This window comes from Anomalospiza imberbis, chromosome 7, assembly GCF_031753505.1.
Source record: "Anomalospiza imberbis isolate Cuckoo-Finch-1a 21T00152 chromosome 7, ASM3175350v1, whole genome shotgun sequence".
Classification (NCBI taxonomy): domain Eukaryota; kingdom Metazoa; phylum Chordata; class Aves; order Passeriformes; family Viduidae; genus Anomalospiza; species Anomalospiza imberbis.
In genome coordinates this window covers 23176443-23204342 of record NC_089687.1, presented here as the reverse complement: position 1 = coordinate 23204342, position 27900 = coordinate 23176443, and the positions used below count along the sequence as shown (strand labels likewise).

At 35.0% G+C, this 27900-nt stretch overlaps 1 protein-coding gene across 1 annotated transcript in view; it reads left to right on the top strand.

Annotated features, from left to right (window-relative positions):
* TTN (titin) overlaps nucleotides 1–27900 on the top strand; it is a 239148-nt gene that overhangs the window by 79088 nt on the left and 132160 nt on the right. Inside the window, 48 exon segments of the mRNA XM_068195998.1 lie at nucleotides 6–293; nucleotides 443–721; nucleotides 808–1086; nucleotides 1182–1460; nucleotides 1988–2275; nucleotides 2430–2717; nucleotides 3224–3514; nucleotides 4210–4497; nucleotides 5531–5623; nucleotides 5736–6018; nucleotides 6273–6453; nucleotides 6817–6906; nucleotides 6989–7256; nucleotides 7354–7614; nucleotides 8212–8421; nucleotides 8529–8606; nucleotides 8722–8748; nucleotides 9420–9467; nucleotides 10360–10416; nucleotides 10551–10628; nucleotides 10906–11157; nucleotides 11792–11884; nucleotides 12415–12492; nucleotides 13180–13248; nucleotides 13878–13964; nucleotides 14206–14268; nucleotides 14520–14585; nucleotides 14930–15010; nucleotides 15561–15638; nucleotides 16150–16227; nucleotides 16440–16517; nucleotides 16708–16791; nucleotides 17097–17195; nucleotides 18351–18428; nucleotides 19266–19340; nucleotides 19498–19572; nucleotides 19823–19906; nucleotides 20203–20265; nucleotides 20565–20642; nucleotides 20871–20948; nucleotides 21685–21768; nucleotides 22147–22227; nucleotides 24279–24362; nucleotides 24561–24899; nucleotides 26613–26690; nucleotides 26898–26972; nucleotides 27170–27253; nucleotides 27455–27541. Coding sequence (XP_068052099.1) covers nucleotides 6–293; nucleotides 443–721; nucleotides 808–1086; nucleotides 1182–1460; nucleotides 1988–2275; nucleotides 2430–2717; nucleotides 3224–3514; nucleotides 4210–4497; nucleotides 5531–5623; nucleotides 5736–6018; nucleotides 6273–6453; nucleotides 6817–6906; nucleotides 6989–7256; nucleotides 7354–7614; nucleotides 8212–8421; nucleotides 8529–8606; nucleotides 8722–8748; nucleotides 9420–9467; nucleotides 10360–10416; nucleotides 10551–10628; nucleotides 10906–11157; nucleotides 11792–11884; nucleotides 12415–12492; nucleotides 13180–13248; nucleotides 13878–13964; nucleotides 14206–14268; nucleotides 14520–14585; nucleotides 14930–15010; nucleotides 15561–15638; nucleotides 16150–16227; nucleotides 16440–16517; nucleotides 16708–16791; nucleotides 17097–17195; nucleotides 18351–18428; nucleotides 19266–19340; nucleotides 19498–19572; nucleotides 19823–19906; nucleotides 20203–20265; nucleotides 20565–20642; nucleotides 20871–20948; nucleotides 21685–21768; nucleotides 22147–22227; nucleotides 24279–24362; nucleotides 24561–24899; nucleotides 26613–26690; nucleotides 26898–26972; nucleotides 27170–27253; nucleotides 27455–27541 — 6603 coding nt within the window.

Below are 27900 nucleotides of genomic sequence, written 5' to 3'. Positions count from 1 at the left end.
TGCAGATCGTATTATACCTCCTTCTTTCACAAGAAAACTGAAAGAAACTTATGGCCAGCTGGGTTCTTCTGCTGTACTGGAGTGCAAAGTTTATGGGTCACCGCCCATTCTTGTTTCCTGGTTTCATGATGAACAAGAGATTACCAGTGGAGAGAAGTATCAGGCCACTCTTACAGACAATACCTGTTCTCTGAAAGTGAATGGACTTCAGGAGTCTGATATGGGAACTTATTTGTGCACAGCTACTAATGCGGCTGGGTCTGATGAATGCAGTGCATTTTTGAGTGTTATAGGTCAGTATAAGTGAGAAGCCAGAATCAGACAGTCCAAATTTATTTTCAGAAAGATTTAATTTTTTCTTTGTTGAATATTTCTGATTACTGTGATCTTCAAAAGAAGTTCAAATGTACTTCTTTTCTGTCTGTTTTATTTGTGTGCTTAGAACCACCATCTTTCATGAAGAAACCTGAACCACTGGATGTTTTATCTGGGGCAAATATAGCCTTTACTAGTATCGTAAAAGGTTCCCCTCCATTGGAAGTTAAATGGTTCAGAGGCAGTGTTGAGCTAGTACCAGGACCCAGATGCAATATCACCTTGCAAGATTCAGTTGCAGAACTGGAGCTGTTTGATGTACATCCACTTGAGAGTGGAGACTACACCTGCCAGGTCTCTAATGAGGCAGGGAAAATTTCTTGCACAACACATCTTTTTGTCAAAGGTTTGTCCAGACTACTGCTTCTTATACTTCTTAAAGATGATCTCTTGGCTTTATTTAATTTGTTTTCTTCCTGTTGTTCATTATAGAACCAGCCAAATTTGTGAAGAAGGTGAATGATTTAAGTGTAGAGAAAGGGAAAAATGTAATCTTGGAATGCACATATATGGGTACTCCACCGATTTCAGTGACATGGAAGAAAAATGGAGTGAAAATAATGCACTCTGAAAAGTGTAGCATCACCACTACAGACACATCTGCCATACTGGAAATCCCTAGCAGCAAACTAGAAGATCAGGGGCAATATTCTTGTCATATTGAAAATGATTCTGGGAAAGATACTTGTCATGGTACAATCACAATACTAGGTGCGTCAAGCCAGCAACACTTCAACAAGTGTTATTTGTACTAATGGTCATCATTCAATATCTTTTTATGCTAATGGTGTGTCTTTGTCCTTCAGAACCACCTTACTTCATTACACCCTTGGAGCCAGTGCAGGTGACTGTTGGGGATTCTGCATCCTTACAGTGCCAGGTTGCTGGAACACCAGAAATGATTGTGTCATGGTACAAAGGCGATACAAAGCTGAGAGGAACTTCTACTGTGAAAATGCACTTTAGGAACCAAATTGCTACTCTGGTTTTCGGCCAGGTAGACAGTAGTGACAGTGGGGAGTACATCTGCAAAGTAGAAAACTCTGTTGGGGAGGCTTCTTCATCGTCTTTGCTTACAGTTCAAGGTGAATATTTCAATTTTAAATATAGGGAAATGGCCTATTTTTCTTAAGTATGCTTTGCTATTTTGAAAAACAACGATTGCCTCTTCATCGTAAAACACTTTATTGTTTCTTGATGTGTAAGGTACCCTGTGGTACTTTCTTCTACTAACAAAAACCTGCCAGTAAAGGCTGGAATTGTATTTCAATTAAAATACAGCACCTACTGGCCACAGCTCTTCTGCAGTGCTACAAGCCTCTGTATCTTCGGTCCCTATTCAGGATATTGCTTTGATTGTTTCCAGTATTAGCAGTCCTGAGGCTCATTGGGTCTAAGATAAAAAAAAGTGACATCTCTTCCTGAACCACATGCACAGGGCTCTTTACAACAAGTTCAAAATAAATGATATGCTAAACAATATTTTTAATTGGAAGTTACAAGCAAAAATCTACCATACTCTACAGCATATTAGTCAGTGATTATTAGTGAGTACAGCAAGAGATTGGTGTCTTCTGGAAGACTTCACTGTACTATACTTGTTCTCTTACAGAGCGTAAACTTCCTCCTTCTTTTACACGAAAATTAAGAGACATTCATGAAACTGTTGGCTTACCAGTCGTGTTTGATTGTGGCATTGCTGGCTCAGAACCCATCGAAGTATCTTGGTTTAAAGACGGTGTGCGTGTAAAAGAGGACTACAATGTTCACACATCCTTTGTAGATAATGTAGCAACTCTCCAGATTTTGAAGACAGATAGGAGCCTTATTGGGCAATACACCTGCACAGCTGTCAATGCTATTGGGACTGCTTCTTCTAGTGGCAGGCTTGTCCTTACAGGTTGGTGGGCTGTGAAATATTTAATGGAAATGTCTTAAAACTGATTTTTGCTTTATATATGGATTTAATATTGTACAAAAGATTTTTATTTCACACAGTTTTAAACTAAATTGAGATTTTTAAGTGATAGTTTTTTATTTCTTTCACTCTTCAGAAGGGAAGACTCCTCCATTCTTTGACATTCCACTTACACCTGTGGATGGCATTATTGGAGATAGTGCTGATTTTGAGTGTCACGTTTCTGGAACACAGCCTATTAGAGTCACTTGGGCAAAAGATGACCAAGAAATTAGAACAGGAAAGAACTATCAGATCAGTTATGTAGACAACACAGCCCATCTGACCATCTTGAGAGTTGACAGGGGAGATTCTGGAAGATATACATGCTATGCTAGTAATGAAGTTGGAAAAGACTCTTGCACAGCTCAACTGGCTGTTAAAGGTACTGAATAGAGAATATATTGTGTTTACATTTTTCTTCCTTCAGTTAAAAAGAAAGTTGGACTTATTACTGCAAGATAACTTTGAGAAAACCTTTGGGATGTAGCCCAAGAGTACCTGTCTGGACATACCTATGAATCTTTAAAGGGAATTAGGAAGGGTCGCTAACAGCAATGGGAGGATAAATAAAACATTTTCTTTGGCCTACTTTCTCAATAGGCTCTGGCCTATTTCTTTCTTAAGAAATTGAAAAGACTCTTGGGGTTATTTAAATGGTGTATGATTTAACTCATTGTAAGAGAAATTTTTTTCAAACAGGAAAATACAGTGACAATGACTGTAAGAGCAAGGCTTGTGCTGTTTATCTTAGCATAATTTCACTTAAAAATATATCTAGTTTAAATGAGAGTAAATATAAATTCCCCAATGTTCAAATTTTTCTTGAAGCATTGTCTTTAGGATTTTTAATCCCAAGATTGATTCATGGAATTTATGTTCTTTTTACAGAACGAAAAACTCCTCCTACTTTTACTAAGAAACTGTCTGAAGCAGTAGAAGAAACAGAAGGGAATGAACTTAAACTTGAGGGCCGTGTTTCTGGCTCTCAGCCTTTGACTGTTGCTTGGTATAAAAATAATCAGGAAGTCCATTCAAGTGCTCACTGTGAATTATCTTTCAAAAACAATACCTTGCTTTTGTATATAAAGACTGTAGAGCAATCAGATGCTGGTTTATACACCTGTAAAGTGTCCAATGAAGCAGGAAGCGTGTTGAGTACATCTTCTGTTGTTATCAGAGGTTGGTTGAAGTCTTGTTTTTCTTTGCTTCCTGCATAAAAACAATTTCTGTGTTTTATTTAGCTGCAAGTATATAGCTTCCCTCTTATGAGCTGGTTTTACTTACCTTAACAGCAGTGATTTGTCCAGAGATGGACATAAACCACAGAGTTAAGAAATTCTTTTATTTTTGCGACTATTTTTTTCAAGAATCTTCTTTTTCACTATTTGCTATGACTTCATTAAAGTAAACATTGAAATCTCTGTGAAATTTCTGTTGAATTTTTAATCATTCTCTTTATGTGGAGTAACAGGGGGTTTGTACAATGCAATCTAAGCTTAGGCAGTGTTGACACTGCATTGTGGTATCTTGACACTTTTTCATAATAGTCTTGCAGGAAATTTCAGGTTTATTTCTTTAAATATTTTATATAGTTTTGCAGCCTAATGCTGCTTTTGTTCTCATACTATTTTTTGCATGTAAAAATTCTTGCTGAGAGGATAAAGATATTTCTTGCATGTTTACATAGGAAATATGCTGTCATGCTCTCTTGATATTTATTCCATTTTATAATATTATGATTGACATTCTCAGACTTCTGTTTATCATCCTCCATTCCTTGCCATTGCCTCCTTAGTAATCACATGTATCTCTCTTTCTCTCATATTCTTGATCATATTTTCCTGAGTATTCACTCGAGCATTTTCATATTCCAGAACCTAAAAAGCCTCCAGTTTTTGACCAGCCTCTTCAGCCAGCAGCAGCAGAGGAAGGTGATACCCTACAGCTTAGCTGTCATGTCCAGGGATCGCAGCCAATCCGGATCCAGTGGCTGAAGGCAGGAAGAGAAATAAGAGCTTCAGACAAATGCAACTTCAGCTTTGCTAATGGAGTAGCTCTTCTAGAACTTGCTGCAGTTACCAAATCAGATTCAGGAGAATATGTATGCAAAGCTTCAAATGCAGCTGGCACTGATACTTGCAAATCTAAAGTGACAGTCAAAGGTACAGTAACATGGAGAAAATAAGGCATATGATGAAAATGTCAACCTAAACGCTATCCCACTTTTTTTTTCCTGTGGAACAAAAAAGTTAATAATCTAATAACAAACAATTATTTACTTTTAGTTTTTTGTAAAATCATAGAATCTGGTAAAACAGAGTATTTAACAATAATTTATATATCAATAGTGACAAAAATGCTGAAAGATCAGTGTCAAATCAGTAGTACATTCCTGCCAAAGAGATTAAGAATCTATTTTCTATCTAAACATGAAATTTAAGAAAAATGCAAGGTAAATGGGTGAAATTACTTGGACATACATGTTTTATGGAAAACATGTGAAAAGTGGTGTTTTTTAAAGAAAAATACAGAAGAAATTTGAGCATGTGGCCTTAGAGGCTATTTTATTTTAAGACTATTACAGCTCTAAGACATTTTGACCTTTTAGCTGAAAGTAAATAGTGTCTAAACATGAGTCCTTCTGTCTAGTTCTTGCTTTACCACTGCATAAAGGACACAAGAGCCCAGCAGTATGCACAAATAGTATTTTTCACTACATGGTTAGCCACTAGGCTAAGGACTAAGTCAAAGAAAAACAGGAGAAGGAGAAATTAGCAGGAGAAGGAGAAAAGGAGAATTTAACAGACCACTGGTAAAAAACCTGCAAGTAACTCTTAGGACAGAATATCCAGAAATAGTCTGAAAAGAAAAAAACCTCACCAAAAAAAATCCATTTTAATAAATGAGGCTTTCTCTTTGCATATTTGGATTTGCATCCATGGAGAGTATAAATGGCCTGACTGAACTAAATGAACATCGCAGTATGGCCCATTGTGGACAGTTTCATCTGGAAAGTAAACTGCAAGTTGGTTAAAACAATATGAAAGTATTTTGCATTTTTACCTCTTGCACAGTACTTTGTTCCATCTCAGGAATTAATGTATTTTTTACAATTCCTCCAGAAGCATAATCACCTATGAACATAAACTATTACATGAAGCCATCTCTTATAACTCTCTGACTCTGTTTTTTTAGAAAAACCGGCAGCTGCTCCAGCAGCTAAGAAAGCAGAAGTGGAAGGCAAACTTTATTTTGTGTCAGAGCCTCAGAGTATCAAAGTCATGGAAAGTAAGAAGTCTTTTCAAAACAGTACAATGTCTTCTATTTGCCTACACCTTTTGTTTATCTCTGTCATAAACAACTGGAAAGACTTAGCTTCCTCATTTGCATCTTTCTGCAGAGACCGTTGCAACATTTATTGCAAAAGTTGGAGGTGATCCAATTCCAAATGTTAAGTGGATGAAGGGAAAATGGAGGCAACTCAACCAGGGAGGCCGCATTATAATCCAGCAGAGAGGAGATGAAGCGAAACTAGAAATAAAGGACACAATAAAAACAGATTCTGGCATGTACAAATGTGTTGCTTTTAACCAACATGGTGAAATTGAGAGGAGTGTAAACCTGCAAGTTGAAGAAAGAAAGAAAGAAGTTGTTGAAGGGGATCTCAGGGCAAAACTAAAAAGGTATATTGAAAGTTTTTATGGATTAATTTGCTGTCAACACAGAAGAAATTTTTTTTTATTATACGTCTCAGAACAAGATATAATTTTTAAAAATTCATTAAATAGGAATAACTGTACTAAAAAAAAAGCACCTGACTAGACTAAGCTAAAGGATTCTAAGGCACAGAACAGCTCTGAGGTGATTCAATATTTCATTAAACAACTTTCTGGGAATGAAATGCTGCATAGTTAACTCCTGTTATTGATTTGAATAGCACTCCAACAAAAAGAAAAGAAGAGGAAGAGCAACCTATTGATATCTTGGAACTTCTCAAAAATGTAGATCCCAAAGAATATGAGAAATATGCGCGCATGTATGGAATTACAGATTTCCGTGGCCTCCTGCAAGCCTTTGAGTTACTAAAGCAAACTCAAGCAGAAGAAAGCCATAGATTGGTAAGATACAGTGTGACTGCAGCATTGGTTCTCTTAGGAGTAATATGTTCCTGTTGAACAGACGTGGTGTCCACACTCTGAAGCTCTGAAGTTATGATATGTGGAGAAATTTCTGGTTCCTCTTTGGATCTTTTGCTGGAAGTTCTCAATTTTTTGCATGCACAAATCCAAGAAGAAAATTGGGTCTTCTGGCTAAGTAGGTTCTGTCTTCATAACTTGACTGCAATTGTTAGAATGGGAAGATACGCTGGTTACAGTGCAGTTACATAAAATTTGATGTAGGAATGAATTCTGTGTTGGATAAATGTGATAGCTTGATATTTAGTATCCTTTAATCTTTGAGTATATTCTGCATTTTTATAGGAAATTGAGCTCACAGAGAAAGCTCAAAGGGAAGATCAGGAGTTTGATGAACTTGTAGCTTTTATTCAGCAACGACTCACACAAACAGAGGTAAAACATTTTTGGACTGATTTATGAAATATTCAAACCTATAACAGGGAACTTGAAATTAACTTAAACTAATATTTTCCAGCCTATTACTCTGATCAGAGACATTGAAAATCAGACCGTTTTAGCAGATGAGGATGCTGTCTTTGAATGTGAGATTAAGATTAACTATCCAGAAATTAAACTGTCATGGTACAAGGGAACACAGAAACTGGACTCCAATGACAAATATGAAATTAGCATTGAAGGTGATCGCCACATACTGAGAATTAGAAACTGCCAGCCTGAAGATCAAGGAAATTTCAGAATAGTATGTGGACCACATATTGCCAGTGCCAAGCTAACCGTGATTGGTAAGTCTACTTCTGAAGTGTATCTTTGAATTAGTTTACACATCATTTATTCCACTCTCTGATCTCTGTTAAAATGTATGTTTTAACATGCTAATAGAACCTGCAGTTGAGCGGCATCTTCATGACACTACTTTCAAGGAAGGAAAAACATGCACACTGACTTGTCAGTTCTCTATCCCAAATGCCAAGTCTCAGTGGTATAGAAATGGGAGACCCATTAAGATAGGAGGGAGATATTCAACACAAGTCTCTGACAAAGTGCACAAACTCATCATCAAGGATGTTAGAACGGAAGACGAGGGACAGTATACCTGCAAGCTTGACAGTCTAGAGACAACGGCAGATCTGGCCATTGAAGGTTTGTAAATATATAGAATCTCTTTCTTACAATAGTGACAGTTTCTGGAGGTTTCATTAGCAGAAATAATGAAAATAAAAATAATTTCTGAAAGACAGGTTCCAAAACTTGGAAACAGACTAAATAAGAAATAAAGAAATAAATAAAGAAATTTTTACTGTCCTTTCTCTTTGAACAACATGTGACATACTTGTGTAGCTTAGTATTCTTCACTAAACCATGATTAATAATGTCCCGTTGCCCACAAGCAATCTGAGTTGTACTAGCTTCTATATTCTTTGGGACTCTTATATTTTCCTTGGACTTTTTCTTAATTATTCTCTATCTTTAGTTTCCTTAATGGCTTCTCTTACAAAACATACCTGCACAGCAATGTTGTTATAGCTGAACTCTTACGTCTTCTAATCTTCATTCTTATGCATAAAACTTCATAGAAGATAGAATCCCTTTTTCTGACTCTACTTTTTTAAGATCTATTGCTATTATCTCATTAAAATTTAGCTATTTGGATGACAACAATGAGAAAGATGGATTCAGATATAGTAAATGCTGTAGTGGTCCATAACAGTTGATGTATTTTTTTCTTTCTAAAAACAGCGGAACCAATTCAGTTCACCAAAAGCATACAGAACATCGTCGTGAGTGAACACCAGTCTGCAACCTTCGAGTGTGAGGTGTCTTTTGATGATGCAGTTGTGACGTGGTATAAAGGCCCCACTGAACTGAGAGAGAGTCCCAAGTACAGCTTCAGAAGTGAAGGTCGTTGTCATTATATGACTATTCACAATGTTAATGCAGAAGATGAAGGTAAAAATGCATGAAACAGTTGTGCTGGTGCCATTTTTTATCTGGGTTTTTTTATGTGGTTTTAAATGATAGAAGAATATAAATGTGAATATTCTTGGCTGCTGCAGGTGTGTATTCTGTAATTGCTCGTCTTGAGCCAAGAGGAGAAGCAAGAAGCACTGCAGAGCTCTATCTTGTAACAAAAGGTTAGCAAATTTTCTAGACAAATTTGTGATCATAACCATGTGCAAATTTGTTTGAAACATGATTCTGGAAAAACAAAACCAATAGTCCTAAAAGAAATCTCATATTCCTTTGCAGAAATCAAACTGGAGTTGAAGCCACCAGGTAAAGTCCTCAAGCAAAATCTTGTCAATACTCTGTCATAAAATGAAAGCATTGCTCTGCTTTTTTATTATTTTCAAGTCTTTTTTTCCTGATTAAAGTAAGTATAACGTACATCCTGAAAAAGTATTCCTCATACACAGATATGTGGAACTATTATTCTCATAAGTAGTGGCAATGAATACTGAGACAAATCCATAATCAGTAACATAAATAGGGACCCTATTTTGTACAACATCGAATGCCCCATTCTCTAAAACACACAAGTTTATTTTTTTTAATTGATAAGGAATAGAACAATGAAGATGTACCAATTAATAGATAGGATCTTCTCTGTGCAACTGAAATAAAAAAACGAGGAGGCAACATAGGTAAAAATCACCTCCTTATGATATGCAATGATCTTCTTTTTTGAATGTTCTTAAGAGCCTACTTCAAATGTTGCAAGAATTATTTAGAAATAAAACATAACATTGTATAGGCTGGTTGAACTGAAAGGTTAATACAGTTAGTTATCTATTGGTTGGCTAGATTATACTTGAGGAGCAAGCTACAATTCTTGTATGTTACAAAAAAAAGATTAAAACACCATCAACTACTATCCTTGAGGAGAGCACATTGAATTTTTTAATTGGTAGTACTTATTAAGTCAATTAAACATTTTGATTTTCTAGATGTTCCTGATGCCAAGGTTGCAGTTCCACCTCAAAAACCAGCTGAAGGTAGGGTAACAAACCATACTTGTTCTGTATCTGCACTGAACCAGAAAGCCACTGGGAACCTCAGAGAAAAATCTTAGCTCACCAATAAGATTTAGTTAATTGTCCCTGTGAGCAAGACTTCACTTGGATAGGCTTCTTTGCTGTGTAGAAGGTGAAAACTCTACACAGGTAGTGGTAGAAGTTAATTTAATTCTCTTAAAAAAGAGTATTTTTAAGAATTTCTCTTTAAAAGAGAATTTTAATTCTCTTAAAAAGATAATATTTTCCATCATATTTTCCTATAAGTCTGTTGTTCATTTGATCTTCCTTTTATTCCCATCTTCCTCTCTGATAATTGTTTAAAAATTTTCATCTCTTCTTTTTGCCACAAAAATATCTTTTAATCTGAATTACTGCATTTAAAAAATATTATTTTAAAGCCATACATTGGATTTCATGTCTATGGCAAATGGTCTCCCCCCAGGCTCTGGTTTTGGACTACAGGCCACAAACAACATTTATACTGCTGTTTCACCCAGTAGCTTACTATAAATATCAGCAATTTGAACTTCTTGGGGTTTTTTCCAGGTTAATTTAGTAAATACTTGCAGTGGCAGCAGGAAGGGAAAGATTTGATATTTAGATGAATTACCATCAGCAAAGATAGGAGAGTGATGGCAGCAATAAAAATAAAGCTGAGGACATTCAGAGTTAAAAAAAGTAGACTGGGGATTCCCACTCAAATGATATTTATTCAGCTGCTGTAAACTCTCAGAATAAGCACCATGTTTGCTTTTATTCTGCAGCTGCAATAAAATAATATAATCCATTTTCTCAAAATAGGATTTTTTTTTTATTTACGAGAAAATATCAAACTTAAATTTTGTTCTAAATATTTCATTTTTCCTACAAGCTGCCCCTATTCCCATTCTTCTGCCTCTTGTTCCACCTCCAGAGGAGAAAAAGCCAGGTAAAATCCTTGCAGTATTTGAATACTATGTTCATGTTTTATTATGACAGTTGGTTTTCGGATTTTTGTTTGTTTGGCTTTCTAGGGGTTCTTAAGGTTTTTTAATTTAAATTTTTAAATCTATTATTTTTAAGCAGAGAAAAAGGTTCCATTAAAGAAAGTCCCCCAAAAGGTGGTTAAAAAAGCTCCCGAAGAAGCCCTGCCACCGAAAGGTAACTTTTTTCCTTTGTTTTAAAAATTTTTTAAAAGAGTGGAATTACCTTGTGGAAACAAGGTGTTTTGTTTTGAAATAACTTCAGTCTATCACAATTTTTTTATTTCTGGCTTTATGTTAAAAACACACATTTAAAATCCAAGCTGATTGTGACTGCCTAAAAAATAGTCCCTTCTTTAAACCATCCATGAGGGTGAAATACTTTCACTAAATGTGAACATCCAATATGCCTCGCAAATTCCACACTATGATATGAATAATCTATTTATTTTAAGTTCCTGAGGTGCTGCCAGAGAAGCCCAAAGAGATCAAAATAACATCCATGGCAAGGAGAGAAGAGATACATGAAGAAAAGAAAATACATGAAACACCCAAAGAAATTTATGAAGAATGGGAAGAAGATTATGGTGAAGATCATGACTATTATGTCAAGGAAGAGGGCTATGATGAAGGGGAAGAGGAATGGGAAGAAGCTTATGAGAAAAGAGAAGTGACTTATGAAGAAAAAAGAATAATTCATGAAGAAGGTATTTGAACTATCATGTCATTTTATTTCTTCTCTTTTCTTCTAGTTATTGTTAAGGCCCCAGTGTTTTGAATTAGGCAATATTTTTCTGGTTCTGTTTTTGCTAAAATATCTGGAACTATAATATGCTGCAAATTTTAAGTGACACTTGATGATAACACAAGATATCGCAAGGTATGGATGCAGATAGGAATGGATACATTAGAAATTCATTGCCAATGAAGTTTGCAGGTCTTTAAAACCTAACATGAGTTAGTAGTTAGTAGTTAGGATATGTGTAATTTTTAGTTTTTTGGCTATTTCTTCTATCATTTTCCTGTGCTCTAGATAGACTTGATTTACTTAAATGTTTCACACATTTATTGTTTGAAGTCAATGGCTGTATTTTGCACTTTCTTGCATGTTATTACTGTCTGGGGGATTAGTAACATGTATGCCTCTAGGGACAAAATTTGGCTCTGATGAGAAAATGAAACTTGGAAATAAGCAAAACATTTTACTTCAACAAGTGGATCTCCAAAACTCTGTGTGTTTTTAAAATTCATAAAACTATAATGGCATAACTAATACCTTTCTGTCTACAGAGCCTTTAGACAACATATTTTTTATTATTAAGTGATTTTTTTTTTTTTAAGTGACCGAAGTTCCTAAGAAACCCGTGCCTGAGCGAAAACCACCAGCCATTATAGCTGAAAAGAAGGAAAAGAAGGAAGTAACTGTTCAAAAAGGTATGACTTTCCCAGAAAACTAGCAGGAACAGATTAAGATATGCAGATTAAGATCTCTCATGTGGTTCCTTCAAGCTGAATGGTGCTGGTTATTCACATTTCCTTGGAAAAAAAATTCTATTTATGTTGGACAGTGAGATGAGCAAGGGTCATGGCAGCTCTCTTCTCCCACCTCATATTTCTGAGCTCTCTGCTCAAAGGTAGTTGAATCAAAACAAGAATTGATGAAAAAATTAAACTGAGCTTCAGTTATCCTTCCTTCTCCCTGTATATTAGCCTAGGGCATGGATGTAGCTTTTAAGAAATTAAATGCTGCCCCTCTGGAAAGTGTTTTCCACTTAGATCACTGCATATCTCTTAGGGCAGAGTGGGCCTCACTGCCATCACCACCATTAAACAATGCACTGAACAGAGCACAGGATGCCCAAGGTTTATAACATCCTAAAAAAAAAAACCAGCCAGTTCTATCTGGTTTGTATCCACAATTTGCAAGATTACTTGAACAATAAATCTAACTGAATTACTTGCAGTTGTCAAGAAACCTGTCGATGAAAAAGTGGAGGTAACCACTCAGAGGGTTGCAGAAGAAAAAGTCAAAAGGGCTGAGGGTAAATACTGTTTAGTTATCTTAATGTCATCTTTCTGTGAAAGCTGTGCCTTTTATTACTTATCTGATCTGCATATGCTTTGTCTTTACTTAACATAGTCTGATCAATTTTTCAGTCTTTGAAACATCTAATAAAAGCTTCTGCTGAAGTATTTAAAAATAAGATTAAAAGCTTTTTAGGGGAAAATACTAAATGCTAATATTAACTACCAATGCTCTAAGAAAGGAATTGTGTATAAAATTACACTGGGTGAAATAGTGTGTTTCAATCTAAGCTGAAGATGTGAAATCCCTATCTTGCTTAGCTTTCCATTTTGACCCATCAATCAAAATGCTTTGGTTAATTATTTGGTTATAAATTAAATATGCACCCTTATCCTCTTAGTAGCTACTTCCTTTTGTGAAGCATTTCCCATTCTGCAGCAGGATTCTGTCAGCTGCAATTCAATAAGTATCAGGAAATGACCTGTGCTCTAAATGCCCTGAGTTCCTTTAGAACATAGCAATAAAAAGAAACAAACACATTCCTTATGTTGCTTTATGTGATTCCAAGAAGCCTGACTTAGCTGCTGAGTTAGATTGTTTGTCGTGTTTGTTGTATTTTCAACATCATTAATAGATTGCTGTAGAGTTATTTTGATCTCTTTGCTAAATGTTTGACTGAGTAACAAAATTCTAACACCAACAGTTACCAAGAAAGTTCTGCCACCAAAACCTACACCAGTGGTCGTTGAGGAAAAAGTTATGAAAAAGGAAGGTACAGATCAGCATCTTTGAATTGCAGTTTACACTTTTTTTCAGCACCCAATGTGTTTCTGTGCTTCTTTGGAATATGTGGGCCTGTGTGTATATATCTGGATCCATAGTAGTAGTCATGCTGTGACTGCTCTCAGTGCTTAATTAGTATGTCTACCATGCTTTTGTTTTTTATAAAGTCTGTTTTTAACATATTTGTGGATAGCCTTTTGGTTCTTTTTTAAAGAGCCTACGGTCACACTACAGTGTGACTTAGCTTTTTCTTCATCTGTTCTGCTTGCTGGCCTATCCTTACATAATAAGTATAACTGTGTCCCCATGCCCAAAAATATCTTTGAAGAACCACCTTTAGAATTCTTCTGATGTACTATTTCCAAAAGGCTGTGCATGCATTTTGTTTCAAATGTTTGGGTTAAAGGTGTCTGTGTCTTTAGTCTTTAACAAATACTAAATATTATACTTGTGTGCTTGTTCTGTGTTCAGTATTTTACAATATGAATACTGACTGTCTAAATATGTCTAAGATTTTAATGTGCAATACCGATAAAGACCTGATAAAAACTCACATGCTGACTACCGCTAATGGGGATCTAGAATATTAAATACTAAAACAAAATCCTATCTTTAAAGTACCAACAGTAGAAACATGGACTGTTTCAGAAGAAAAGATGTCAGTTTCTGTCCACAGAGAAGAAGAGTATTCATATGATGTTACAGGTATGTACAAAACCAAAAGTCTGTGTACCAAATCAAAACAATCTATCAATCCTACTATACATTCTTTTGATCTATTTTTATGAATGGAAAATTACATATTTAGACATATTGTACATTTGTCTTTCAGTATGCCTTGCTTTTTTTGTCCATTGTGTTATGTAGCTTTAGTATTATTTAGCTTAATAGAAGGAAATACTTCAACTATTTTATCTTAATATTGTTTACATACTTTTCTTTGAAGAACCAACACAGCATGAGAAAACAGTTGAAGAAAGATTCTTTGAAGCTGTTTACCCAATTGAAGGTAGTTTGATTTTGGATGGGAGTCTAATAAATATTTGTTTGTTTGTTTGTTTTAATTTGAAACAAAATTCATTGTGAGATTTGCACATGCTCTTCATTTTCTTGATTAATTTTTTTTACATATTAACATATATGTTTCAGTGATGACTGTGTACTGTACACACATAATATCTTATTGAAGTTTTTCAGATTTACTATGGACATTGCTATTTCCTATCTCAACATTTAATATCTTTAAAATTCATATTGTAGCACATAGAGAGGTTGAGGAGGAGGAAGAAGTTGTTTCTACGGAACTGGAGATCTCTCCTGTTGAAGGTGAATAAAGTCATTATATCAACATATGCTCTGTTTTTCTGAACTTTCAGATTATCTGTCTGTAACACTGTTTGCCAAAAGATAGCATATCAGAACTGAGATCTTTCAATTTCTCTATGGCTCTGCTCTCAAAGCCTTATTGCATTTCTATCTTACTCTTCTTCATGACTGCTTTAAATAATTCTTTAGTAGCTTTTTGTGAGATGGGTTTGTTGTATCTGTGTGATAAAACAGATTCTTTTTTGCCATTTAGTGTTTGCTTATACACCATGTTAAGAGTAGCCTACTGTGGTTTACCAGTTATATTAACTGTCTCCTAAATGATCACCACCTATCTTTTAAAGTGCCTGAGATACCAAAGAGGCGTGTTCCAGAAGAAAGAAAGCCTGTTCCTGTGCCTAAAACAGAAGTTCCATCAGCTAAAGGTATTTCTACTGCTCTAGTAAAAAAGAAAGAAGAAAAGCCCAAACAAATTTTCTTTCTTTGTATTATTTTTCATGTTTTCTTGCATATATTCAGGAATTTACTCTCTATGTGTCTTTGTTGTTGCACAATCTCCGTATGCATTATTTGATTTTGTATTGTCTCCATTGCACAATTTCAGTTTTTCAATTGTTCTATAACTTCGAGCTTGAATTAATCTCAGCTTAGGTCCTTCTCTTTCTTAACTATCTTGTGCTTATTATTTTTATTTAAGTTGTGTGGCTTTTTCAGGCAAGTGTAGAGTGTTTTTACTTCAAGAGCGTAAAATGAAAGGTGTTAGTGCAGTGATTTTAACATAGGAGTTTTATACTGTATCATAATGTCTTTCCTGTACTGTCCACATTTATCCAAAAGGCTCTACATTGTATTGTGTCGGTTGCAGTGCTCAGCTCCTTGTCCAAGCACTGTCTTCATAGTATAAAACAGTCTTGGATTATTCAAATCAGGATTAGTGTTCGAAAAACTAAAGATCTCTTACAATGTTTTCCAAAGTGCCTGAAGCCCCTAAGAAAGCTGTTCCAGAAAAGAAAGTTGCTGTTGCTAAAAAGGAGGTGGCTCCCCCAGCAAAAGGTACAGAATCTTTTGAATGTGGACTTTAACCAGTTCTGTGCTATTGTCCTCTTTTCCTAACTTCTCTTATATTCTCAATACATATGATAAATATAATCTTTGTATGTTATGTGTGAATGTCTCATGTAAGGCATTCAAAAGCCTTAGAAAGATTACCTAGAAAAAATTTTAATACCTTTAGAGTTTTTGAAGGGCCTAGAAAAACTGTGCCTGAAGAAAAATTATGTGCTCTTTTCCCCAAAGAAGTATATTTGAGCATCCCATTCTTCTTAACTCATTCTTGAGTTAAGAAATCAGTCTTAAAGTATTTGATAGTCTTCCAGCAACTGGTTTGATTTTGGTTTTTATCAAACATATGTTGCCCTTGTCATAGATCTTTCTATGTTAAGTGTATGAATGTGTTATGTGGTGTGTCTTGATACTCTTACAAATAGATTAAAGAAATCTATAGTACTCAAATAAATCCTTGAAAATTAGAATTAAATTATCTTATACTTTATGATTTTTTAAGTGCCAGAGGTTCCTAAGAAAGCTCCCCCAGAGAAAAAGGTTGCTGTTCCAAAAAGAGAGGAAGCTCCAACACCTAAAGGTACACTTTAAAAAATAATGTTATTTTCTTATTATCTTAAGCATCTTATGTCAAATTTTAGGTTTGATTGCCAAGTTGGTCTGGTTATACTGGTACTTCATCTACGTTAATGTGTATCTTTTGTGTCAGTTTTGTGTATAGGTGTGCTGTAGATTTATTCTTTAAAAATTTGCTAATTTAAGCTGATTATATTATAATTAATATCTTTGAAGTGCCAGAAGTACCTAAAAAACCAGCTCCAGAAGAAAAAATGCCATATGTTCCTAAAGTAGAAACTCCCCCTGCAAAAGGTACAATACAGTTCACTTTAATATCATTTACTGTAATCTTTAGAACATTGCTTTTGTCTCAATTTGGTCAACTGCCATGTTTGGTAAGCAAAACATATCCATGTGTAGTCTTTCTCAACAACACATTTCTCTTGTGTGATGCATGTGCCAGTTTTTACTTGAAATGTTCTAAAACAAATACTTTTTTAAGTGCCTGCAGTTCCTAAGAAACCTGTCCCTAAAGAAAAAGTATCTCCTGCTGTTCCTAAAAAAATTGAGGCTCCTCCAGCTAAAGGTATGCTTTCAAGTAGAATACAAGGATATGCTATTTCTCAGCTTCTGTCTCAAAGTTCTGTGCTGTTATTAGTCATTGATTTGTGCTTCTCCTGTGAGTTCTACTGTTCTGATTTACATAATCAATCATTACCGTATGCTGTATCTTGTGTGCAATACTTATATAGTATTCTTTCTAAATATTGAATCTCTGTTATATGTTATGTACTCAGTACCCTTCTTTGGAAACCTAGATTTAGCATTTTGAAACTATATTTTCACAATGGAATTGAAAAAGCATACATTTAATATCATTATCTTTCAAAGTGCCTGAAGTGCTGAAGAAAGCCACTTTTGAAGAAAGAGTACTTATTACAGAAGAAAGAATATCTGTTGCCATTCCAGAGGAAATCCCATCACCTGAAGGTACACTATAAGCAGACAATAGTGAGAAACTTGCACTATGTCTGCAAGTCTATTGTTCTAATATCAAGACCAAAATACACCAAACATTTTTTGATAGCTATCTTGTATAAGTTTTGTGTTGAACTGCAGGCAGTTAAAAGCCTTCTAAAGTGCCATGTACAATCTCAGTCTTGAATGTCAGGATCCTACCACACTGACAGGAGTGGAAACTCTACTACTGAATACAATCATCATCAGATGAGGGCCTCATAAATTTGCAGTAGCAAATATGGATGTATTGTTTATTTTAGACTCCACAAATTAGGGCTGTAACCATCCATTTGTCATACTTACTACAAAGCTCTCTGTAGCCCTGAAGATAAAATACTGCTTACCTCTGCAGTGTTAGCTTCTCATCAGCTTTCAGTTCACATTCTCATGTTCAGAGAAGATTGAGATCAGTTGTTTTAAATTAGTATAATTCCACATAATATCTGTCTCAAGATAACTGAAATCAGCATTTTGTCTGTTTTTATGTCCCATTAATAACTACCCAGTCAAGAAAATTTGCACTTTCTTTTAAAAACCTTCAATGAATTTTTAGAAGAAAATTCGGAACATGTCCATCTAAAATATGAACTTGCAAATACACATCCATATGGATACATGCAGTGTTAGTTTCTATTTGTCTCCTGCAAATTAACCTTTTCTCCAGAACTAGTTGAGGTTTTCCCTGAAACAGTCACCTTTATAGATGAGTACATGCCAGGATTTCCTTTCAGTTCTTGACTTATCCATCTCATTTTTCCCTTTCCTCATTTTCATACAGTTGGATCAAGGAGAAACTTCTAATTCTTTCACTCTTGTTCCCCCACTTCAGCTGTTGTGATGGGGAAATTTGGGGAGCTGAGGCATTCTAATGAACTGACAGTTGATCAGTGAATGGTATTAGATACAACAATACACAACAGAGAACTGGGACATTGATAAACCACTTAATTTAGAACAAATCATACATATTCATACAGTCCACAGCACTTTCTGGATTGTATGCATGTCTGTCATTGCCATACAGAACTTCTAAGAATTGGACTTCATCTTCTTTATCCATCAATCCCTCTCTCTCTCCATCTATCCATCCTCCAAAAATACTAAAACTAATACTTTTCCTTAAAGAACCAACGGTTGAAGAATGGTCTGAAGAAGAAAGAGAGGAAGTATCTATTTCCATCCACAGAGAAGAGATTTCTGAAGGTACGATAACAATTCAGGAACACTAGGCAAAAGCAAAAAAGTAATTTTTGGTCTATACCTAACAGACAGTTTGTATTTAATATCTGCTTTATTCATGTGAAAAAATTACTACTACATAAATATGTTTTGTAGCTTATAAATTTTAATTTTAATTTCTACAACTTCTATTACTTGCTTTTGAAAAGTGGAGTCATGTTTCAATACAGTGAAAATAATAAGTTATCTCTCTGATATTGAGATCTGTCAAGACTCCTTTCTGTTTACAAAAATCCTGTATTGGAAGTTCCTCTTCCACCAGGTTGCTTGAATAATGTAAATGTTCTTCCAAATAACACAATGCACTCGGGTTCCTCAGATAATTTCACTGTAAAATAACTGTATTGTTTCCACCTGTAAGTTTATTGGTGGTCACATAATACTGTGAAGGACAGTAACATTGTCTGACTGACAGTTTCTATGACTAGTGACACCACAGGTTTTTCCAGGGACATCTTTGGGCAAGGAATTTTCTCAGTATTTGGGAAAGAAGGTTTCTCAAAATGGACAAATTTCAACAATAATGAGTTAGTGGACAGAGGAATGGAGCATTTTCAAATCCCACGCAAATACAAGATGAGAGCTCAGTCTCTTGGTTCCATTTAAGTTGCTTGGAGTCTTTCCATTGGCCTCAGTGGAAGCAGGATGGCTTGAATGTAGATTTTGTCATCCCAGAAGAGTCTGTTAATAAAGCACAATGTTTATTTTTGTCTTACAAATATTTTGTTGTTTACCAGGGCCATAAAGACAGTAATATATGTGACATACTTAAGTATTTTTATATTTTATTCTTTCAAAAAGTGACTGAAGAAGAGTCTTACTACATAGAGGAGACAGTAACTGTTCCAAAAAGAGAGGAAGCCCCACCCACAAAAGGTATAAGTTCATTTCACTACAACCTATGAGTTGTTTCATCATTCTCAACATTATGTTGCCACTACATGTTTATGTCAATTTTTGGCATTTTTGTATGTGTTTGTGCTATAGCGATACTATTCCTCTATGTAAAACTATGTATTGTAATCTTTTAAAGTGCCTGAAAAGCACAGGAGAGTTGTCCCTGAGCCAAAAGTCCCAGCTGCTCCTAAGGAAGCTCCAGGAGTTAAAGGTATAAACCAGTTCCTCAACTGGTTGATGTGTCTTCAAAGGGATTATGTTTGTCTTACTGTCTTGCTTGTACATGTTGACATAGGTGGTGTCTTCTCACAGTGATGAATGCTGTCTCAAATTCCACCTTGTACTTTGAAAATTCTTGTTTGTGTTAACTCAGTAAAACACATTGCATAGTAGGCAATTGCAAATATTATACTTTAACATTCTTTCTCATCTTCCTTCTCATCTTGCTCATTTTTCTAAAGTTCCTGAAGTTCATAAGAAAGCAGTTCCTAAAGAGAAAGTGCCTGTTCCCGTGTCTAAAAAAATGGTGGCTCCACCAGCAAAAGGTAGATCAGTGTTTGTTCCTTTTGCAAAAAACATCCTTTTATGCTGCATTCCATTTTTAACATATATGCCTTGGCTGGGGAATTGTATTGTTGATGCAACATATATATCTGGTATCAAAATTCTTCAACATTAAACATGTTTTTATGTCTGTTTGTCTACAATGACACTTGTGACCTGTGCTGTCTTGATGAGATTTATATGTTATTGTATGTTATTTATATGTTATTTCATCTTCTATCTTATACCTGTTGATGAAACCAAACAAATTTTCTAAAGTTACACAATCTTTTTTAAGAACCAGAAGAAGCATTGGTGCCCACTTTTGAGGCAGAATTTGAAGAACCTCCAACAACCAAAGGTAAACAGATTATTGCCGTGGAGATTTTTTAGTTAGGTCTTGCAATATTTGTGTTTAGGCAATTTACTTAAATACAGTTTTGTTTGTTAGTATCTGTAACCTTTGCAGGGATCTCCCCTTTCTTTTGACTCTACTCATTTGGGTGCTATGGATGTAAAGGATGGTCTTCAGCAGTGTCTTATTTTTGTTGCTGTTGAAGTTCACTTAGATCTTTTTTTAAACAAATCAGAATGAGTAAAAGAAACCTATATCTGCATTTCAAATATTGTAATTAAATATCCTTGCACATTATTTTTAAGTGACTGAAGTGCACAGGAAAATTATCACAGAAGAAAAAGTTGCAGTTGCTAAAAAAGAAGTGGCTCCACCAAAGAAAGGTATATAAATTTTCAGAGTTGCTCTAGAGAAGTCTTGTCTCAGAATAGTGGTTTGTATTTATGTCTAGTTATCTAATACAGACTTTAATGATCAGTGTTTTTGTCTTTTTTTTTTTTTACTTGAAGAAATGTCAAGTCTCTGATTTCTGTTTTGTCATCTGCTTATGTTTGTGTACTGTGATTAATTTAACATCTATTACAACAAACTTTTTTTTTAAAAATTGCTAGCAGTGCCCAAGAAGCCTGTGCCAGAAGACAAAGTATCTGTTCCAATTTCACAGAAAGTGGCAGCTCCACCAGCTAAAGGTATAGAAGTCCTTTTGGAAATAGAGATGGCTTTTAAATATCAGACATCCATGTGCATCATACTTACAGTCTACCTAGTTATTAAGATCTGTCTCTCTTGATTTGGTTATAAATTAAAAGGACCTTCTTTTCCCCTTCAAAATACTGCTGAGTGTGACAGAGAATAGTCATGCACCTTCATTCTTTGCATTTTTTAGCTACTATTTAATTTCATTAATCACTCTGGATGCTTAAATGCTTGCAAAAGAGAGTGACAACATTTACTCAGTGAAAAAAAAAATTGAAAAAAAACTTTTTTTAAAAATCAGTGTTTATAATATTGTCGATATTCCGTGAAGTGTTTCAAACTTACATATATGTTCTCTGTTTCTGTGCTTTTCTTGTGTTTGATTTTATTATGTACCCTGTGTGTCTGATGCTCTGTGGTTTAATTGAGTTTCTGAAGAGTTTAGAGACAAAGTATTTACCGCTTACTTTCATCTTCATTCCATCTTACTTCATGATATGTGAATATTCTGTTCACTTTTTTTGTCTATATACCTATTACTCTAATATGAGATATATTATTTTACTATATATTGTTTGTATGTCTCATGTGATTGTTGTGTTTATTATATTTTCTTTTAAATAATGTGCTATTTGTTCCTAATTGTTTGTCTGTAATTCTTTCATATGAATTTCAGAATGTGTGTGATTTCTTTTAGAAGCTAGTATTCTTACAATTATATCTTTAAAGTGCCAGAAGCACAGAGGAAAACTGCCAGAGAAGAAAGAGTATCCATTGCTGTTCAAAAGAGAAAAGTGTCTCCACCACCAGAAGGTAGTCCTGCCCATGGGTTAATCTAAGAACAGATTGTGCTCATGTAAGACTACCAGAGCTTCAGGCCTACTGGTCTGGCATGTCTCTTGAGGTTCAAATTTAGAATTATAGAATCATTTAAGCTGCACAAGACATTAAGGTCATTGAGTCCAACCATTAACCTTAAACTACCGAGCCCATCACTATGATCCACTGTAGTCCCAGAGGAACTTTTACAGAGTCTTTAAGAAATACTAGAGATATTTTCCCCAATTACTCTGGGTGTGGGTGGTGTCAGGAAACAATAGTTATTTTTTTAAGAAACTCCAAATGGGATATTTATTATTGTACATTATATTACACCAGAAAAAAAAATAATGTTAGACTCTGTCTTTGAAGTACCAACAGAAGAAGAACACTGGGCTATGTCAGAGGAAGTATCCGTTTCTCTCCACACAGAAAAGGAGATTTCATACACAGGTATGAAGACTAAAAAGATTCTGCACCCAAAGTTGCATCTTGTCAGCTAGTAAAAAAACCAGAGAGAGTAAAACAAAATTTCATGTCCTTTGCTGCTGCCAGTTAATCACAAAAGTGAAGCTTGTAGAATAACGCAGGACAGTATTTCACTCTCATAATAAAATACCATCTCTCGTTTAGTTCTTTCCCTTGGCTTACTGCTGTTCGCATCATGGAAGCCAAATAATTTCATTAGGTCCTCCTTTTTAAATCTTGCCACCTGTCTGACCTTTGAGGGGAAGCAAGAGACAGTCTTTGCTTTCATTTAAATTAACATGCTTTATTATTCTGAAAAGACAGACAGTCCTTTCCTGTTCTGTAAAAGCAACTCTTCACCTGAATCTGAAGGTTAAAGAAAAGACCATTAGCTCTACTGTTGCCTGCATGGCTGAGACATTTAACACAATCCAATGTAATGGATCTGCCTGCTCAACAGTCCATAGCCTTTAAGGAAAATTTATTGCTCTTTTACTTTTGCAGACTATCAATTGATTTGTGAAAGATGACCCACAAGATGCTTCACACTCACTACTTTTAGATCTGACACTGTTTATAAATGGCATTATCATATTCATATCATGAAAGATTAAAACAGATAAATCAGCATGAAATTAAATTATCTATTTAGTCTCCAAAGATGGGGGGACAAGCATACTATGAGTACAAAGAGTATGATGAAGGATGACCTTTGGTTCTCTGTAAGGCAGGTGTAATATGCCATCTGGTCTGGAAAGAAAAGGGTCAAAGCAGAAAGACGTTAAAGTTCTCCAATAGGGCAATCATTGGTGTTTTAGCTGGAGAAAAAAAAGAATCCAAAGGAACCTGAGCTTTCTGAAATAGGGACTCATGCATAATGCAATTTTTGTTTTTAAATCCACCAAAGTACCAGTTCCAACCAGTTTCAGTTTAAGATTTCAAGTGTAGCGGTACCTGGTATTTATAATTAAATATCAAGGAGGACGCTGCCAGAAAATACTTAGAGAGCTAATGAGTCTTCACATTGCCCCAAAAATAACACTGAGCATCAAGACTTGTGGCAGCCACTCATCTGTGCTCACCATAGCTGGTCATGAAGAAAGCTTCTAGAAATTATCAAATCTGTCAGTGACAGAATGGATTCTATCTCTTAAGGTCAGAAAAAATCTCAAATCTGTTAAGAAAATGCCATGGTTATTCTCCGACTTGGCAAGTCTGCCAGATCTTAAAATGCCAAGGTGATTTTCTGTGCAGTTTCCAATTATATTGGTCAAAAATTTTCCAAGACACATGCCTCAGAATACAAGACCCACACACTTCTGCAAAAGAGAATATGGTGCTTAAAAATAGCATTCTTTCCTGAATAAGTCTTAAAAACTGAACATATCCACATTTAATCTTTTGGCGATGCTCCTGCTTTTACAAGGAATGGCTCCTCATCATGTCAGAACAAACAAGTCACTTCATAAAGTAATTGACAGAAGAGGAAAAACAACTTCCTCACTGAGCAAGTAATTCTTTTGCTTTTAATTAAACCAGAGCCCTTATCTGTTGTTAGTCACTCTCAAAGTTTTTTTCCATGTGTTCCTTCACCTTCATCTAGAGTTTCCTACACAAATCTTTTGTTGTCAGTGAATGAGGACTCTTGATATCTTCCTGAGGTAGTGCAAAGTGCCACTGCTCTGAAGAGGAACTGCCACAGGGAACAATGAGGTGTATTGGTTTTGTAATTGGATGGCTTTGGGTTTTGAGTTCTGCCCATCAGCAAACTTAACTTCACTATTGGCAGCAGCAGATGAAGCGGGATTCATATCAGTAGCCTATATTGTTATCTTGAAAAGATTGTTTTTTCTTAATTGAAAAGAAGCCTAATGACTTCCCTAGCTACATGTCCAGTGAAAATAAGCACACTTGTCTTTTACATGTCAGCCATGTGTTTGTAAGATATCTTTTTGTGTTTCTTGCCAAGAATACTTTTACTTTTAAACAATTTACATATAAAAATTCTTAAATGTAATTGTACTGTATCTTTTAAGTGCCTGATGTACCAGAGAGGGCTATCATTGAAGAAAGAGTACCAATTTATCCTCCTAAAAAAATGGCAAGACCACCAGCCAAAGGTATACTGGACAGAGTATTCAAATATGGTGTAAATGTTTTTTGTGTCTTGTATGTTCCATGTACAGTGAGTACTGATTTGTTTTCTATGGAATGTTCTTCCCTTGGTTAATTCTTAGTTGACAATGCCTTGTGATCCTTATTATTAGTAAGATCTATGTGCTAAATTTTAAGGTTCTTTTAATTGGTATCTTTTTAAGTGCCTGAAGTACACAAGACAATTGTCCGAAAAGAAAAAGCGTATGTTGAAGTTCCTCAGTATGAAGAGGAAGAAGAGATTCCAAGGTACGAGGAGGAAGATACCACCAGATATGAGAGGGAGGTAATCCAGTACAAGGAGGAAGTTCGCCATTATGAAGTTAGTCACTATGAGGAGGAAGTTCCTCAGTATGAAGAGGAAGAAGTTCCTCAGTATGAAGAGGAAGAAGCCGTCCATTATGAAGAAGAAGCTGCTTACTATGGAGAGGAAGTTGCTGAATATGAGGAGGAAGAGCCACAGGTTCCTCAGTATGAAGAGAAGGCTCCCCTACCAGCTAGAGGTATACTTTAACTTTAGGATTTGTGTGAGGAAAAGTAGTATCTTCTCATTCTATGAAAGTACCAAACTTTTGTTTTAAAATGTTGCAGTGTGCTTTACAGTGTGCATTTTTTAAGATGTTTATTGATTATTATATAGTGCAGAAAACATGTGATGGCTGTATATCTAGTCTTTACTACTAACTCCATAAATACAAATTTTCCGTGTCATACATGAACTCTGTATAACCCACTATGAAAATTTAACCAAGCTTAATTTCATCCTCATCTGGGGTCCAATTTTGCTATCAGACTGTGCTTGAAATAGTTAAAAATGCTATTGTAAAGTCTGCAATCACAGACAAAAAATATATTTATATAGAAAATAGCTAGGGTACTTGAAAATATGTGATTTAGGAACACACGTCACACTGAATTTTTTTCAGAAATCTTAGCCCTATGATCGATGTTCATTTCCATCTTGAAAAGAATAATATACCTTCATGAAAAAGAAAAATGCCCATATTTAAATAATCTTAGTTTCAGGTGTTTTCCTTAGGACAAATTTTTATGGTATGGCTATAAATTTTCTACATTGTTAATACAGGATGAACATAGTATTTACTACTTAGGAGAACTAGGTCTTGCCAAGATCTTGGTAATAAAGACTTTCTGCATCATAATATAAAGATACAGATCATGTATATCAGATTTTCCAAAATTACATAATCATCTAAGACTATAATTTCCATTCCTGATCCAAATCATTCCATAGTGTCTTTTTCCATCAAAGAAGTTCAGAATTTCATTTGACTAATTAATAAATGTCAAAGTTCTATCTAACATTGTTTGCAGTAGAAATTTTGTCATAAACATGAGAAAAGATGAGGCTGTACACTGCAGAAGCCAGGTTAATCCTGAGCAGGAAGATTAGTGTTGGCTGAAATTTCCATTTAATCTCTCATAGTAGCTAAGTTTAATTCCTGTGTGCTCCAAACTTTCTTCAGTATGCTCAGAACCAGTGGAATTATTCACCTGTCACTGTAAAATTTATATGGACATTTCTGGGGTTTGGAGTACAAACAAAAGTTTAGATACATTTTAGCTGAAATCTTTGCCTCACTGCAGTTAAAGGAAAAGTGTGTTGATTTCAGAAGAGTAAAGGGATTTTTTAAAAAGCATTTCATTTACCCAGCAAATTGTGGTATACACTGCTGAGTGCTTAAAATGGACAGCTCTGTGCTTGAAGTAAGTCCTTTGATAAACTAGATATGCTTGCTTTTATTGCATTTAGAAAGCTCTTGGAAATTTTTCAGGAAGAAAACGCAGTCAGCAGTTTATATTTAATATATATAAAAGAATATGATCAGATGCAACCTATTACATGCCTGACAAGCATTGAAAACATGTTTTTAATAGCTGATTCAAAAAAGTGACTGAATCTCTCTGGCTTAATCTTCTGAAGAAAGGAAATCTTCTTTCAAAAAAGTCTTTGAAATTGAAAACATTTTTATTGATGGCCTCCATGGCTAAGCAGGGAGAATGAACATAATAGCAGCTAATATGATGTGTTTGTTATTTTATTTTGTCTTAGTGATAAAACCCTTTTAAATCATAGCTGGTTTTTTTTTGAGTATGTGATGTTTGTTTGCATGAGTATGTATTTGTGGATGTTTGTTTGCATTTTCTTTTCCTGTTGTTATGGAATACCTAAAACATTAATGGTATCTTTCAAGTGCCTGAGGTTCCCAAGAAGCCTGTTCCAGAGGAAAAAATACCTATTCTGAAGAAAAAAGAACCTGCTCCAGCAAAAGGTATATATCATCTCTTTATGTTAGAAGACATCTTCTGAATATGTAATTCACATTATTTTTCAGATGCCTTAATTGCTTATTACTTTTTTCTGTTCTTTTTGGAGAGGGGTCTTCCTATGAAATATTTGTGTTGCTGTCTTTTTTTGTTTCATTTGTGTCTTGAGTAGCTTATGGTTTATTTTTTTTAACCAAAATCATGTTTTGAAGTGCCCGAGGTGCCAAAGAAACCTGTACCTGAAAAGAAAGTCCAAGTGCCGAAGAAGGAAGCTCCCCCAGCTAAAGGTATATGCACTTGATCTTCTAGCATTCCTTTATCTTGTCACTTGTGTAAAAAACTAGGATAGAAAAAGAATTGTTACTCTTAAGGACTGTGGTTACTTTTGTTTGTGTTTAATTGTTTTAGTGTGACTGGTTTGTATGTCATGTATGTTGTTTTAGATTTTCATTCCAAGCTCAATATTTAATAATATCTTACTAAGTTCCAGAAGTGCCAAAGAAACCTGTGCCAGAAGAGAAGGTTCCTGTTCCTGTACCAAAAAAGAAGGATGTTCCACCAGCCAAAGGTATATGACTTGATATAGCTCTTGACTGAATGTTTTATAAAAAAAAAAAAAAAAAGTCAGTCTTTTTTCATACGTGATGTAGAGTGAAGAGTTTCCTATTCTTGACAGATCTTTGTCACCCAACTTTATTGATTCATATCAGCGTTGTTTACCTTATGGCGTAAAAATTAAATTCTTAAGCTACAATAATATTTTTTCAAGTGCCTGAAGTACCAAAGAAACTTGTGCCGGAAGAGAAGGTACATGTCCCAGTGCCTAAAAAAGTGGAAGAGCTTCCACCAGCCAAAGGTACGCCATTTTCTGATTCTACTGTGTGATTCTATTTTTGTTTCTTCATCTTTATAAGATTGTTACTGGCAGTAACAATCCCATTCTTCAGCCTAATATGTTTGAACCACTCCCTGAGCTGTTTGATACTCTTGTGTCTGTCAGTCATGGTGTCTATCCTTACTCTTCGCTTTGAAAATGTCTTCGTGTTTTGTATTGTCTCTGTCTTTTGGATCTTATATATCTAAATCTTTTAAAGGACTTGCTGCTTCAAAAACAGATGGTCCAAAACAGAAAAAAATTACCTAAACAGCCAGACCTCCCCCTTACCCTTTCCACACCAGTTTGTAGTTCTGTAGTCCCTGTATATTTGTAAGTTT